The 15,339-nt window shown below is 43.0% G+C and overlaps 1 protein-coding gene across 1 annotated transcript in view; it reads right to left on the minus strand.

Annotated features, from left to right (window-relative positions):
* Positions 1-8,039: 8,039 nt before the first annotated feature.
* PRICKLE1 (prickle planar cell polarity protein 1) overlaps positions 8,040-15,339 on the minus strand; it is a 102,671-nt gene continuing 95,371 nt past the window's right edge. Inside the window, exons 6-8 of the mRNA XM_082666472.1 lie at positions 14,084-14,270; positions 12,242-13,105; positions 8,040-10,211 (exon numbers count right to left, since the gene is read on the minus strand). Of these exons, the coding sequence (XP_082522598.1) occupies positions 9,349-10,211; positions 12,242-13,105; positions 14,084-14,270 (1,914 nt within the window). The 3' untranslated portion in view covers positions 8,040-9,348. The remainder of the gene's footprint in view (positions 10,212-12,241; positions 13,106-14,083; positions 14,271-15,339) is intronic.

Genomic DNA, 15,339 nt, shown 5'->3' on the forward strand with positions numbered 1-15,339 from the left:
GAAGCTTTTTGTGAATTTTAAAAGTGCAAAATAAAGCAACTGGGTTTAAATAATTAGATTGTCTTTTTTTTTTTTTTTTCTTAACAGGCTTAGAGTGTTTTGCTTAAATGTAGATTTTTATTACTGTCTACAGAAAGATTGCTCCTGACTCAGCAGCAGGATGGAGGAAGTTTGAGAAGCTATTAACTTTGGTGACTTGGGGAGTCTCCATATCTGAGAAAGCAGTTAAGCGAGATAAGATTGAGTGTACAGTAGTGCTCAATAATTGTGTAATTAGGACTCTGAGTTTCAGAGAATTACAGAATTAAAATCCTTTGTCTTTATAGTAACCTCTGGCGGACAGGAACCACATTGTCTCTGTGACCCCAGTTCCTAGCACAGTTTGGAACGTTGTAGGTCCTCCTAGTTTTTGATGCTTCACAAAGGAAGTGGCATTTGATCCCCCGGGTCTTGGAGAAATAGGACTTATTCAGGGAGAGAAGGAAAAGTATTAGAAGTTCAGGTTGGGGAAGACAATAGGGGACGAATGTAGGAAAAGGTAGGTTGAGAGCAGAATATGAAGGACTTTGAATCCGAAATCTCCTACTTAAGAATAATAAGATTTTAAAATAATTACCTTTGTATTTATTCTTGCCAAAAATGTTGATTTCTCACAGCGCCCCAGCCCTGAGCCAATTCACAGACCCAGAACCTCATGAAGGAAAGGGAGGGCAGATCCCCTTAAGAAAGGACTGTGCTACAATGCCAAAATATTGTATAGTGGTTTCAGCTTCATTTCACACTTTTTCCCACGAGGGATCCTAAACTCCTAGGAAAACGCTGACAGTTTTTTGGCAACAACTTTGGAGATGGTGATCTGGTCATCCCTGAAATATTCATGGTGGACAATATTCAGTGTTTTGGGCAGCCAGCCACCCAAGCGGCATAATGTCTGTCACACTGCTCAGGCTGGCACCGGCACCTCCAGTGAGTAATGGCCACATTCTGCTTGTTAGACCAAGGTTTGTGGGTTAGCATCTCCTTCTTGCCAGTTCTCTTGAGAGCACTGATGGTACCCAATTCAGTGAAAAAGAAAAAAGTGGTGGGGCGGGGGCAGCTAGTAAAACTAAGGTATAGTTAGCAGAATCTATTCTTCCCTTTTTCCGTGGTAATGGAATTGAAATTGAGTCACATGACAGCCTAATTAGGACTATATTTGCTGTGTCCCTCTTGTCACAGTTGTGATCAGGTGACCACTGATTTTTTTTTGAGTGGAAGTGCTGCTACTTCTGGGCTGGGACCCTTAGGACAGTGGATGTACCTCCTTCATGCTCTCTCTTATCCCTTCCCTAAAGTAATAGGAATAGCAACCCAGCCTTGAACTGTTGCAGAGCCACAAGATAGAAGGTACCTGGATCCCTGTGTGACCATACGGAGTGCTGAACTGTTATGTGAAAGAGGAATCAATGTCTTTACGGTTTAAGCCATATTATTGGTTTCTGGTTAGCAGCTCACCTTTTGCTCAAACTAATACAAATGATATTTGAGGGTTAGCTTCACTGAAGTTGGCTTTCAGCAGGCTGCACCAGTCCTGCATTTCCGTTGTGCGATAATAATTGATCTTGAAGTAATGGGGACTGATTATATAAAAGGCTTTGCTAGTCTCCTGAGTCTATTTCAAGTTGTGTTTAGGATGTCACTTGATGATAAATATTTTTAAGGCTGCGTGCACATTTGTATAGCAGTAGAGACAGCCTGCTTTTTATAGCATGTTGTTTTTTGAGCTCTGCTCCCATAGATTAATGGTGTTCTAATGTTAGACCATTATTATTGAAATGGTGTAAGGTTTTCTTGGGGGGGTTGTGTTTTATTTTTTATTGAGGTAACATTTGTTTATATGTTTCATGTGTACAACCTTGTATTTCTACTTCTGTATACTCTACAGTGTGCTCATCACCAAAAATTTAGTTTCCATCCGTCACCATACAGTTGATCCTCTTTAGCCGTTTCACCCTCCCTCCCACCCCTACCCCTCTGGTAACCACTGCTCCGTTCTCTGTATCTACATGTTTGTTTTTGTTTGGTTTGCTCATTTGTTTTGTTTTTTACATTTCACATGAGTGAAATCATATGGTATTTGTCTTTTTCCATTTGACTTATTCACTTAGCATACCCTCAAGGTTTATCCATGTTGCTGCAAATGGCAAGATATTCCTTTTTATGGTTGAGTAGTAGCCCATTGTATATATGTACCACATCTTTATCCATTCATCAGATGGGCTTCTAGGTTGTTTTCATATCTTGGCTATTGTGAACATAGGCGTGCATGTATCTTTTTAAATTACTGTTTTCATATTCATTGGATAAATACCAAAAGTGGGATAGTTGGATCATATGATAGTTCTAACTTATTCTGAGGAATCTCCATACAGTTTTCCGTAGTGGCTGCACCAATTTATATTCCCACCAACAGTGTATGAGAGTTCCTTTTCCTCCACGTCTTCACCAACACTTGTTTAAAATTGTGTAAGGTTTTAAATCTTTTTCCCATTTGTGTGTGTATGTGAGAGAGAGAAAAGGTTGAAGTTTATTGAAATATAAACATTCGAGGACATGTAAGATAGAAAATAACCACAACATATACAGACGCTTGCTGCAAGAGGACATCTGAGGTCTCTATCCACCACCTGAGCTGCCCATGTGCTGTCCCGGTTCTCCTGGTTAGAACATGTATGAGATGGGGGGACGCGAGGACAGAGTAGGCCTGACTGACTGGCACATGGCCTTCAGGACTGCACCATCCGGGAAAGCTCCTCCTGCCTCAGGGCCCTGTTCTGGGACTCCTGCCGGTGCCCCCACTCAGGCTTTCTGGCTGAGACCCTGCTGTTGTCCTTGAGGGCAGCGAGGGTTCACTGAGAGGGTAAGCCTGGGCAAGCTGCCCAGGGAGAGGGAGAGGACCCGGTGACAAGACATGGTATGCTGTCCCTGCATCCTTCGAGTGGGAAGAGGCCATCCTTCATAACCAAACCCCTGAGAAAGACACACGGACCAAACGTCTGCGATGCCTTCAAGCGGGCCCAGCACCAGCCGACTGGTGTGCCCACACCCTACGCTTGCCTGAGGCTTCTGAGGCCAGAAAGGGGGTCAGCCCCCAGCAGATGGGGCTGTGTGTGTGTGAGAGAGAGAGAGTGGAGGGCTCAGGGAGGGGAGAGAGAAGCTACAGCCCAGCAGAACTGCAGCTCAGCAGGCTGAGGTATGTTTCGTGCTCAAGCGTTCGTGTTCCCTTTCCTTCACTGGCCAGGACTGAACCTTAGCCATGATGTGGGCTTGGCCAGTGTGGCTTTCCACCATCCCAGTGGGTGGAGTTCTGCTGAACCCTGTGGGGCTTACTCAACTGAGAGGCGAGTCTTGTGTGAAAATCACCTTTCCAACACAAGAGCAACCTGGTCCACCCCAGCGGCCAAGAGGAGAGGCACTGCTTTCTCAACATCTCATCTTCTGGGGCAGCTCAACCTCTGCTGCAAAGGCCACGGCCTCCCTGTCCTGAGGTGGGAATGTTGAGTGAAGGAGATACGCCCTCCAAGCGGGGGGAGGGGCCTGGGACTAGTCCCGCCTTGTAGGAATTTCCCATTTTTAAAAACTTTGTGTTCTGTTACTTCTGTATAGACTCTAATGTACCATATCGGATGTAGCTTACAGTACATTTCAGGTTTAAGATACTAAATGTAGGATTCAGAGAGGAACACCATGTTTTTCATTTGTTTCGTTATCTGAACAAGGTTAGAATGACCACACTAGTGTTCTTTAGATTCACACACACTTTCACATGTTATAAGCCAATAGGGATTTTTTTCTCACTTTACTGTTAAGGGCAGAAGGTATAAGTCATCTAAGGTCATATAGCAGGAAGGGGCAGAGGCAAGGTTTTACCCAAATCTTTCAACGCTACACTCAGTGTTCTTGGAAGAAGTGGAAGTTCGGTGGTCACTCAGAACTAGGTTCCAATCCTGACTCCAGGACACGCTAGCTATTGGTATGTACAGTTAAAGTGTGATATGATTGTAATGGGCAATATATAAAAGTAACTTTACAAAAAAGTTTCGATAACTTTCAAATCCTAGCTCGGTAGATTTTTCCTGGTTTTCACCTGTCAGTTCCCATGACCTGTGCTTTGGAGTTAGTTAGTTTAGAATACACCTTTGAGGCTCCTAAGAGGCGGTTGTTAAGGGGCAGGTAGCAGGTAGGGTCACAGCTCCCACAGCCAGAGCTCTTTGGCTGCGGTACTCGACCCACTGTGGTTTGCCAAGAGCCATTTCAGTGGAATGAGCCTGGTAATTCAACTCTCCTATTCTAGGAGCCAAGATTAAACAGTTAACACTTTTTCAGCTTTGCTTACAACTTGTTCAGAGATTCCGGACTATGCTGCCAATAGCATTGTAGAAAAAAAATCTTACTTTTCATCCTGTTAATTGGGGAGAAACAACATTTGGGAGGAAAATATCTTGTCTTCCACATACTCTATGCCATCTCCAGACTGCCTACATGCTCTGATAGGGAGATAACCATTTCCAAACTTCACGGTTTAGTTTAACCTCTTGCCCATTCAGAGTCCCAAGCATTAATATAAAAAAGCACCAACCGCCTTTACAGTTCCCAACTCCCATGAGCCATGGTGTTTGGAAGGATCATCCTTTTAGGCATCCTTGCCTAATATGTTGGTAAATGAAAGAGTCAGAAAAGGGAAACAACACTTTATACTGAGTGGGAAGACTCTTCTGTTGGCTGACCCAATAAATCGAGTCTCCACAGAATACTGAAGCTGGAAGGAGACCTTTGAGGTGGCTGAGTACTCTCATTTTACGGAAGTGGAAACTGAGTTGGAGCTTTTAACCCGCCTGAGTTAATGAGAGACGGTCTCCTAACCCAGATCTCCTGAATCCTGAAGACCAGTGTGCTTTGTGTCACTCCAAGGTCAGCTTTATGGTAGGTTTATATTAGACCAGTAATCACCTTATCCAACATCAGTTACTTGGTTCGTTGACCTAAGCACACTATAGCAAGTATTAGCATTTAAGAGAACTAGTTTCTTACTTTTAGTATTTTTATGTTTGGAATCAAATGCTTCTGGAGAATGGGCTGCAAGCTACTTCTAAAGTTGTCCTAACAGCACCTGGTACACACGCAGCAGTAGGGATGTGAAATTTCTTTTGCAGAAAGAGAAGTTGAGGCTAAAATGGATCTCTAAAATGGGACTACCTGACCAGCTAGCTGGGTCTGTTGAAAAAGAATAGACTGACTCTGATCCTGTGACCAAGTCTATACACATACCCCATGTCTTACTTTTCCTCCACACTTCCTTCCTAAACATTTTGTGGAAGCCACCCTTCAAATTTCTTCCCCTGGTAAAGTTACTGCTTCTGTGACTTTGGCAAAACATGAGCTCAGAGATGCAAATTTCAGTTGCTCCTGTGTATTTCTCCTGTTTACCTGGAAGCCTTCCTCCTGTGCTTGACAGTGAACAGAAAACCCATGCGACTGTACAGAAGCATGCCTTGTTTTTAGACAGTTCGAAGAATGGCTAGAGAATCTAACTAGGCAATTAGCAATTTTCTCATTTGCCTAATTTAAAAGGTTTTTTATAATTGTGTTGCTAACATTAAATTGGTAATGAGGCTCTTAGTGGAATTTTTTTTTTAATCCCAATAATTTTTCTTCCTTGTGCCTCAAAAAACGGTCACATGTATTTCTGTAAACAGTAATTAGTCGTGCCTCCTCTAGACAGCTCCAAGAGACAGCTTCAAGTGCTTAATTTATAACCCATGCATTGGTGGCTTGCTGATGGCAGGCTCATTTTGTTCAAAGGGTTTCAGAAATGTCTGAATTAGTTGCTAGCATTGAGAATCTGGCAGACGTTTTAGAGAAGTTCGAATTCTTCATTCCTTTTGGAAAGTCTGAAGGTCTAGCATGTACACTCTTCTCTGTCCACAGCAGCAGTCGAGTGCTCCTTAGGAGAGAGCAGGTCAGTCAACCAAAGCCTGCCCACACAGTGTTGACAATCCTGTGCGCTACGCACCCTCGGGCACTCCCCAAACACCTCCACACCCATACTTGCCCAGCCTGTCACCTGAGGACCTTGTGGGGCAGGGCAACATGCCACACAGGGAAATCTAGCAGTCTTCAGTGCCCATTCCAATTTTACTACCCTTTTAGGATGGCCCGTGCTTTGTATTCTAAAGTGAGAGGGGTTAGACAGCAAATCTCTCCCTGCACTTCTGGTACTTTTTATTTAACTCAGGAACTGGAAAGCAGAGTGCCAAGAAGAGCAAGTGCATACACAAGGTGAATCATTTTCTTTTACTGAGTGCTGAAAGGAGTTCCCATTGACGTTTTATCAGCATCCCTACGCGGGCTGTAAGCAAAATGTTCTCCAGTTTGGTCTGAAGTGAGGAAAATGCAATCATTAGGGTTCTGCTTCACCCAGGTAGAGATTAGAGGCAGTGTTTTAATATTTGATACTTACCTTGGGACCAAATTTTAGAGTTTAGTGACTGACTAGACACTTTGTTAACTAAATCTATATGAACACTTTATAGCAACTGTAGGCCTAGTTTTCTAGCCTAATTCTTTACAGAACTGCAAGGTAGCTGCTTCCCTTTCTTCCTTTGTAGATAGTCTTCTTTGTTATTGCTATTAACCAAGATTTAAAATCTTTAAAGGGTACATTATTATTATGAATAAATATTTCTGCATTCCCTTAAAACCTTTGGCAATCTATATGACCCTTATATAAGGAAATGAAAAGATGAATAGAGTGATTATTGCCAGAAGCAAAAGCAACTATGACTTGAAAGCTAGAGGACAGTGTCTTCAGCTTAAACCTGCCTTTCTCCAGGTGAAGTAAGGCTGAATATTACCTGTTTACTATTTGTTATCCATCCTTTCCAAGCAACAGTCTTTTCTAAAAGGATGCCCACTGTTTGCAGCATAGGTTCTGAAAAGGTCTTCAAAAATCAGGAAGTCTGCTCCTGTGTCACGTGAGACTGTGAGGGAAGAAGCACTCGCATACGTTGTAAATGTAGAGCAGGAGATGGCCTTCTGGAGGAAAACTGGTGATAACCCTGGTCCCAGGAACTGTGCTGCTCAGAATTTATGTGCATATGTGCCAGTGCAGGATAAGATGTCTATGAGGAAATTCAAGCCCATCACTAAAGGACTGGTGACATAAATTATGGTATATCCAAAAGTAGACTATTAAGCAGTCATTGCGAGAACAGAATGAGGCAGACCTATCTGCACTAATGTGGAATGTCCACATGTAAAGTGAAAAAAGCAAGTCTAAGCCGGTCTAGTGTGCTGCCATTTTTAAAAGATACATGAATGTAAATCTGGTTTGAACATCTGAAGGATACACTAGAAATGGATAACAGTGGTTACTTCTAGGGAGGGGAACTGAGGGGTGGAGAGGGGAAAGGAGATTCCTCACTGTTTTTGTTGTTGTTTTTTAACCACGTGTATGCATTATTTTTTCGCTGCTATGTTTTTAAAATGAACCAGACAAGGGAAATGGTGATACGGTTATTGAGGAAAGAGCTCTCCCCTCACTGGTGTGTTTCTGAAGGGCCTCTGTCTAGATACCAAACCTTGCCCTATCCAGGGGTGGGTATAGTGGATGCTGTCGAGCACTGGTTTTCCTATTGGATTCAGGTCTGCCCTCCCAAGGCCTAACAGCTTTTCCCCATACCAGTAAATACGGACAGCTTTGCTTCTGTACCTCAACTTCTATTTTGTGCCGACTGGTAGGGCAAGTGGACACGCAGGAGTCAAATGTTGGTCTGTTAATGGTAGGAGAACGGCAAGGTAAATCAAAGGAGCAGAATGGATCCAGTGATCTGGATATGTTTGCAGAGATCTGTGTTCAGAAAGGTAGTTTGTTATTTATTAAGCATTTATTAAATACCTTCCTAAAGTTCTGAGATACCACTGGGACATTGAGTTAGGACTGAAACATATGTGCAAGAATGGCTCATACCAAAATATTAGCTCATCAGTTCAAATCCAACGTAATTCTCCCTTGAAATAGAACCACATATTAACTTGAAGTAACCAGTAATACAGCATCCTCTAAAGATTTTAAAAGAAAAACATAACCAGAAGGCCCGGTTTTCAAAACTGCTGCTAAAGGCCAACAAATTAGCTGGAAAGGAGGGATGAAAAGGAATAAATCTACAAAGTACTCTGCCACAGAAAGCAGATCCTTGTAGTTTTTTTTGGTCTCTTTCCATGAGATAATCACTACCTTGCTGAAAATGGGAAAGGCAACCCCTGCCCATCCCAAAGGGGAAAAAAAGTATTCACCCAAACAGCTTCTACTTGTTTTTACCATATATTCCAGGTGTACGTGTATGTGTAGGGGTTTTTTTTGTTTGTTTGTTTTTACATTTATACAGTTTACATTGCTTGACCCATAAATAACACTTGTAAGATTAATAGGGCCATAGTTTTAAAGAGTATTTACATAGCCCCACCATGCATACAGAGCCTTTTTAATATTGAAAAAAAAAAAGGGAACTTTCCATCACTAGGCAATATAAATTTGACCATCTAAACTTATAAACCCTGACTAAAATACAAGCAATCATTTCATCCATAAATGCTGTTTCTGGTTCCCTAACAAATCTAGCACTGCAGTGTAACAAACATCTTACATTTCAGGGATATAAAAATATCAGCTTTAAAATCTGAACTGTACAGTATATACATTAATATTTGCACCGTTAAATTAGGAATACACTTAAGTCTATGAAATACTACATTATAAATAGCAATGTTCTTTTCGATCTCTAGCTGGAGCTAATACAATATAATGTTTACCTGGCTAATGAGAGTTGGAAGGGGACGACGTGGCCTCGCATGATGGGACGCACAGTGTTGGCTGGGTCACATGACTACGTGCATGCCACACAACAGGACAGACTGTCAGGACCTGGGCCAACCTGGTGCAGATAAAGGACAAACACTAGTGCTTTACAAAGGTGGCTCAAGTTCTCCATTGTCTAAAATCGACACCCCCATCCAGTCACCTCTCAACAGGTTCTTGAGGCTCTCTTGAGGGTTGGAGATCAAAGCAGCTGTATCAAACTGTGATGCACCCAACAGGCACGAGAGGTCACGTCCACCTGGCACCATCCAAGGAGGGTAAATGGAGAAATCACACCTTCCAAAGGTTAATCTGACACTGTAAACAGCAGTCGGGGTCTCATTTACATGGGCAAAGCACTTGAATCTATTTTAGCAACTTTCCTATGGAAGAAAAAAGATTCGATGTAAGATGGTTAATGGCTAAGCTTAACCATCTCCACAGCTACTCGGTTAAGAAATGATACAGTTTTTGCCCTTGTGTCCCTTTTTCTTCTTGGATTTAGTTGTCCTCTGGCCAAACTGAGGAGTGGGGAGTGCGGAAGTTGGACTAGAAAGGTCGTCTGTATAGTATGCATATCTCTGCGGCCGGGGCTGAGGAATTGGTTGTCCAAGAAAGTATCCTTCTTCTTCTGAGTCGGAGGAGGAAGAGGTGGTGGAGGAGCACCAAGAGCCGTCGTCCTCCCCGTGGAGCCCCAGGAATCGAGGGCCCCCCGGGCTCCGCAGGGTGTAGCTGGAAGCGGCACGGGCGTACTGCCCATAGAGCTCAGCGTTCCGCACGTAGGCCTGGATCTCCCGCGCGCTCTTACTCTGGATAAACTTCTCATAGTTATCAGGGGCGTAAAGCCGCAGCCTGTCCTTGGGAGAGTATTTTCTTTCTGTAACAAGGTTCAGAGCATTGTCCGAGCGGGACTTCCTACTTCTTCTGCGGCGATGGTGATGAGACCGGAGTCCCCTTTCTTCAAAATGGTACACCCGTCTCCGAGTTCTCTCGCTCATCGGTGGCTGCCGGATTTCGATGTTCTCATAGCTTCCGTTGTCAATGACATCATCCGAAAACTTGACCTGCTGTGGCCTGGACTGAGACTTGGACCTTCGGAGCACTGGCAGGTGGACTGGTTTCTCCTCAGGCAGAATTTTTTCTGGACACAACTCTGAACTGAGACTCTTCAAGGACTCTGTGCTCCTGTGCAGCATGGAAGAGTTCAAAGTCCCCATATTGCTCATTTTCTCACAATCTTCTGCCTCTATTTCCTCGAAGTTTTGCAGAGAATATAACGATGGCCTTGGCTTGCTTTCTCCATCCACCGAAGCCCCTAAAAGAAAAGCCAAGACAAGATGTGATTCTCAGTAATCCTGACACTCTGACAGTTCTTACCAACAAGCTTCTGAAAGGAAGCATTTCAAAGTGAAGTCTCTCAAACCTCAGTATCTGATTAATGATCACTAGGCAAAACCAACATACTATAATATACACTTAATTGACAAGAGGTATGAATTTTGTTATTGAAACAAAGGGCCCAGCATCTCCTACGAGCCCAGCCGTTTTGGAGCCAAACGTGAGTTACAGCCCATGGGATGAGCACCAACTTGAAAAGCTCTTCGTAAGAGTCCTGTCGTTAGCTTATTGGTACGACACATAGAAGCTTCTGTCTCTCAACCCATTAAAGTCAGATTGCTTCATCTGAACGTCTCTGAATGCAGTCCTTCCCTTTGCTGTCACACGACTAACATTATGGTCCTCTTCCTATAGCCAGACTAGTCTTATACCTGGTTGTGCAGCGCAAGGGCCACGTCCAGCCCACAGCCTATTTGTGGATAGAGTTTCACTGGGACACAGCTACACCTAGTTGCTCCCATGCTATCTATGGTGTCTTCCACAATGACAGAGTTAAGTAGTTGCAACAAAGACTGTAAGGCCCCAAAAGTACTCTCTAGCCCTTGACGGAAGAAGTCTGCCAAACCCCTGACCTAGACCTTCATCCAGTCTTCTGCCCCTTCAACCCATAAACTAATAATGCCACTTCCCTATTAATCTCATTTTAAAACTTTTCTCAAAACCAATATTGTACTCCTTGTTATAACAGGGCTCAGGCAAGTTAAGAGAAATGGATGTAACCCAGACAGCTGCAAGGAACAACAGGAAGTGGTGTGAACTGTTGTCAAATGGAGGCTACACAGCTTCCTACTTTCTAAAGAAAGCCTGTTTTTCAGCCCATCATTGTCAAGAAACGTCAGCACCAGCACGACGTATACCAAATGTTGTCTATTTTTGATATTAACTGTTAAAACACCTGTCATAGGGCCTAGCAAACAGGAGGTGCTTAATATTTAGTCTTGCCCACCATTCCTCAGGTCCCCTTTATTGTAGGCCTTAACATTGACAAGCCTGACCAAAGCCAGGGGAGTAGCTGTCTTATCCCTCCTTGCCCGGTACCTGGCACAGGGTCCCTCCTGGCGGCAGGCAGCTGCTCAAGCCTTTCCTGCCTATGTTACAATGTAACATAACCTTTATGAAAGGACTGAATGTCGTTCCTTGGACTGTAAAACTAGCCAAGTGACAGCAGTATTTCTGTATCCAAAAACTTACTGCAAATGTAAGATTCAGGAGAGCTGGGTTCCAGGTTCAATCTTGTCTTTAAACACGTATGTAAAGTTGGCATTTAGCCTCTCGGCACCACTTGCGGTATCTTAGTTCCCCGACCAGGGATTGAACCCTGGCAGTGAAAGCACCGAGTCCTAACCACTGGACCACCGGGGAATTCCCTAGCCTCTTGGAAATTCAAGTTTCGTCATTTGTAAAATGCAATAATATCCACTCTATCAAGTCATTTTAAGGACGAAACATAGATAACTGACATGAATGTGTTTTGAAAATTATTTTGTGAAATTATTTTATAATCTGGGTAAAAAAAAACTTAGCTCTTTTTGAGCTGTCTGTCACCACAGGGCAATTTAGGAAAATACAAAAAATGTTCTGTGCTTATAGAGTACACATGTTGATTTTAATATCTTGAAATTCACAGCATGATCCAAAGAGTCCAATATCTTTCTTCAGATACAGATGCAGACTCCATGATCCCAATAAATTCATTTCTCCTCTTCAAAGCAGGGATAATAAGACCTATCCCCAAAGACTGTACTGAAAATATATTTTATATGTATGCACACATGTATACACGTGTTTGTTTTGCTACAGGGTTTTTGGCATTTAACTGAAACTCCTTCCTCTCCTTGGTCTACAGTTGTAAATAACATAGCCCCCACTGGTGCTGACCTGTAATTTGTGGAATGAACTTTTTAGGGGCTCCTTTTTCAAATACCCCATAACCCCTAGATTATGTACCTGTGATATTAGACAAAGCCAAGGAATCCATAGAATCCCGAACGCTCTGCTCTGGTTTCAAGTCTGACAAACACTCCAGGGAATCTTCATACCACTGTGTTTGATCATGATTATATCCCGAAGCCCCATGGTCCAGATCCAATTCCTGGAGCCTTCGACTGCTCGCAGGGCCCGGGTGGCTGCCATAAGCAGAATCGCCCAGTCCATCTTGTGACTGTGCCCAATACATATCAGATTGGTATTTTTTACTTGCAAGGCTCTGGTTATTTTGCTTTAACTCGGTCTTATTTTTAACCATGTTATCAGATATCCAGTGCTCACTGGCTCGAATGTCCATCTCATTGGGCTGCTGCTGAAAGAGGCTTTTATCACCAAACTTGAGGAGCAGCTGCGTCATATAATCTTCATGCTCAGCCCATTCTTCAGGGTCTTCTGGGGTTTCGTGCTCTACTCTGCCTTTCCAAAATTCTTCATTGACGAAACTTGCTCCTTGCCTGGAAAGACTCAGATCATCCAGTTTCCGAGAAAGGGTGTCGTCGGCATTGCCTGAAAGGCCAGGGAACTTGTAGTTCAGAGCAGGGGACAAGAGGAGAGACTGTCGACACTGATCCGCTGACCGGCTGCTTTTGCCCATCCGGACACTTCTTCTGGAGTCTCTGGATCGAGCCGACTGGAACGCAGAGTCCGAAGAATCCGAGGCATGGACGTCTTCACCGAGGCTGCATGTCTTTGAGCAATAAATCTGACCTTGTTTGGGAAGGAAGGGGCATCCCAACAGAGAGGTTTTGCACTGGGCGCAGGAAAAGCAGGCCTCTGTAGCGTGCCAGTGCCGCCCGTCGTAGGTCATCTGCGCATGGTCCACACCTGTTTCAAAAAAGGATCCAGTAACAGGTCACAGCTCCATCTTGAAACAAAGGCAGAAGAAACAGAAAAGACAGACTGTGGGCATGAGGGAACGCTTGGGGGTGATGGGACTGTTCCAGATCTTGACAAGGCTGTGAGTTACACAGGGGCAATTAATTCCCATTATTTGCAGATTCCATATTTACAAACTTGCCTACGCGCTAAATATTTTGTAGTTCAAAAATCAATACTCAAAAAAAAAAAAAATCAATACTCACAGAGCTTTCAAGGTCATTTGTGGACATGTGCAACGTGGCAAAAAATTTTGAGTCAAGTGATGCGTGTGTGTGTGTGTGTGTGTGTGTGTGTTCCAGCTGGGGTCAAAGGGCACTACTGCACTCACACCTGCGGCCGATTTAGGGGCATTTTTTCGCATTTTTTGTGCTTTCTGTGGGTGGTTTTGCTGTTTAAAATGGCCCAAGCATAGAGCTGAAATGCTGTCTAGCGTTCCTAGGCGCAAGGAGGCCTTGGAGAAGCAATCCATGTGTTAGAGAAGCTTTGTTCAGGCAGGAGTTACAGTGCTGTTGGCTGTGAGTTCAATGTTAATGAATCAACAACATATATTAAATAAGGTATCTTTAAACCTAAACATACACAAAACAAGATTATATATTGATTGGTTGATGACAATGTTGCGACCAGAGGCTCACAGGAACCTAACCCACTGTATCCCTAGGACCAGTGGCTCAGTGTGGGGTAATTCAGTGTCCACGGCAACTCTACAGAACACGCCTAGCAGAAGTAATGAGAATCCAGTGTACACCCATTTATCAGAACTCATCAAGCTGAAACATTTAAAACCTATACATTTCACGGTATGTAAACTATCCCTCAATTAAAAAAACAAAAAAAAAAGGAAAGAAAGAAAAAAGAGTGTGGGTAATCAGAGACAGACTGATGGATAAGTGACAGAGCCAACCGGCTGGGCCACGGACGCACCAATATGCTCGCCGCAGGTCTCACAGTACTCGGCGTACAGGGACTCGAAGCAGCCGCAGCAGAACGGGCGGCCGTCCTTCATGATGTACCTCTGTCCCCCCAGGACCGTCTCGCACTCAAGGCAGCAGAAGTGTTTCATGTGCCAATGGCGACCCTCTGCTTCTGTGCACTCATCAGCAAAAATTATCTTCAGAGGAATATGAGGCCATAGGATGAAAAAAAATCATTGTGAACGATTTTAAAGGTCAAGTAACTGCACTGGATCTTAAAGCCGCTTAGACAGTGTACTTTGTTTCTTACAGCCTTAAGCTTAACTGACTAACTTGATTTAGCTATAAAACAAGAACAGAAAGTGAAAACATTGAAAAAGAGAAACTAAGTGCATGCTTATGCTTTAAAAAACAAAACAGAATTCTACATTGGATATCATTCACTTGGTCCTATTTCTGCTCCGCAATCACACTTTGTTGGCATAATCTGGCAAAGAATACATTAACATTGAAATAATTTAGCGGTCTGTGCATCTTTTAATAAAGAAAACTCATTAAAGTGGCTGTGGAGTCAACATAGTTAGCGCTCTCTGAATGCTGGATTATGTGAACACCACTTGTGTAGATAACACTTCGTTTGACGGTGCCGTCTCCAGATTAAGGACTTTTAATTTTTTTACATTTTTGGTTTCAAAAAATTTTCAAATAGCACATCATTGAAAAAACTTAAACATATAAAAGTAAAAACTGAAAGTTTACTGTCACTGATTGAAGTAGACTAGGGAGATAATAATGAATAAATGCAATGAGGTTCTCTGGATGGGGTCTTGGAATAAAAAAGAGACATCAGTAGGAAAACTGAGGAAATCTAAATAAAATCTATGGTTTAGTTAATGGTATTACACCAGTGTTAACTTCTTAGTTTTGATGCATATACCATGGTTATGTGAGACGTTTTAACAATAGGGGAAGCTGGGAGAAGGGTACACAGGGACTCTCTGTATCTTTGCAACTCTTCTATAAATCTAAAATTACTTAAAAATGAAGAGCTTAAGGAAAAAAATTTCATTTCACACCACCAGCCCTCCCCTGAGTTAACATGCTCACCACTGTTAACTTAGTGTATGTCTTTACATACCATTTCTGAGTGTTTGCAAATATGTATACAATCTTGTTCTTCCCCCCTTTAACAGAAGTAAGATCAATTGCTGCATACTCTTCTTGCAACTTGCTTTTTTCTCACAGTCCATCAAGGACATGCTACTT

Source organism: Grampus griseus (assembly GCF_964374135.1).
Source record: "Grampus griseus genome assembly, chromosome: 11".
NCBI lineage: Eukaryota > Metazoa > Chordata > Mammalia > Artiodactyla > Delphinidae > Grampus > Grampus griseus.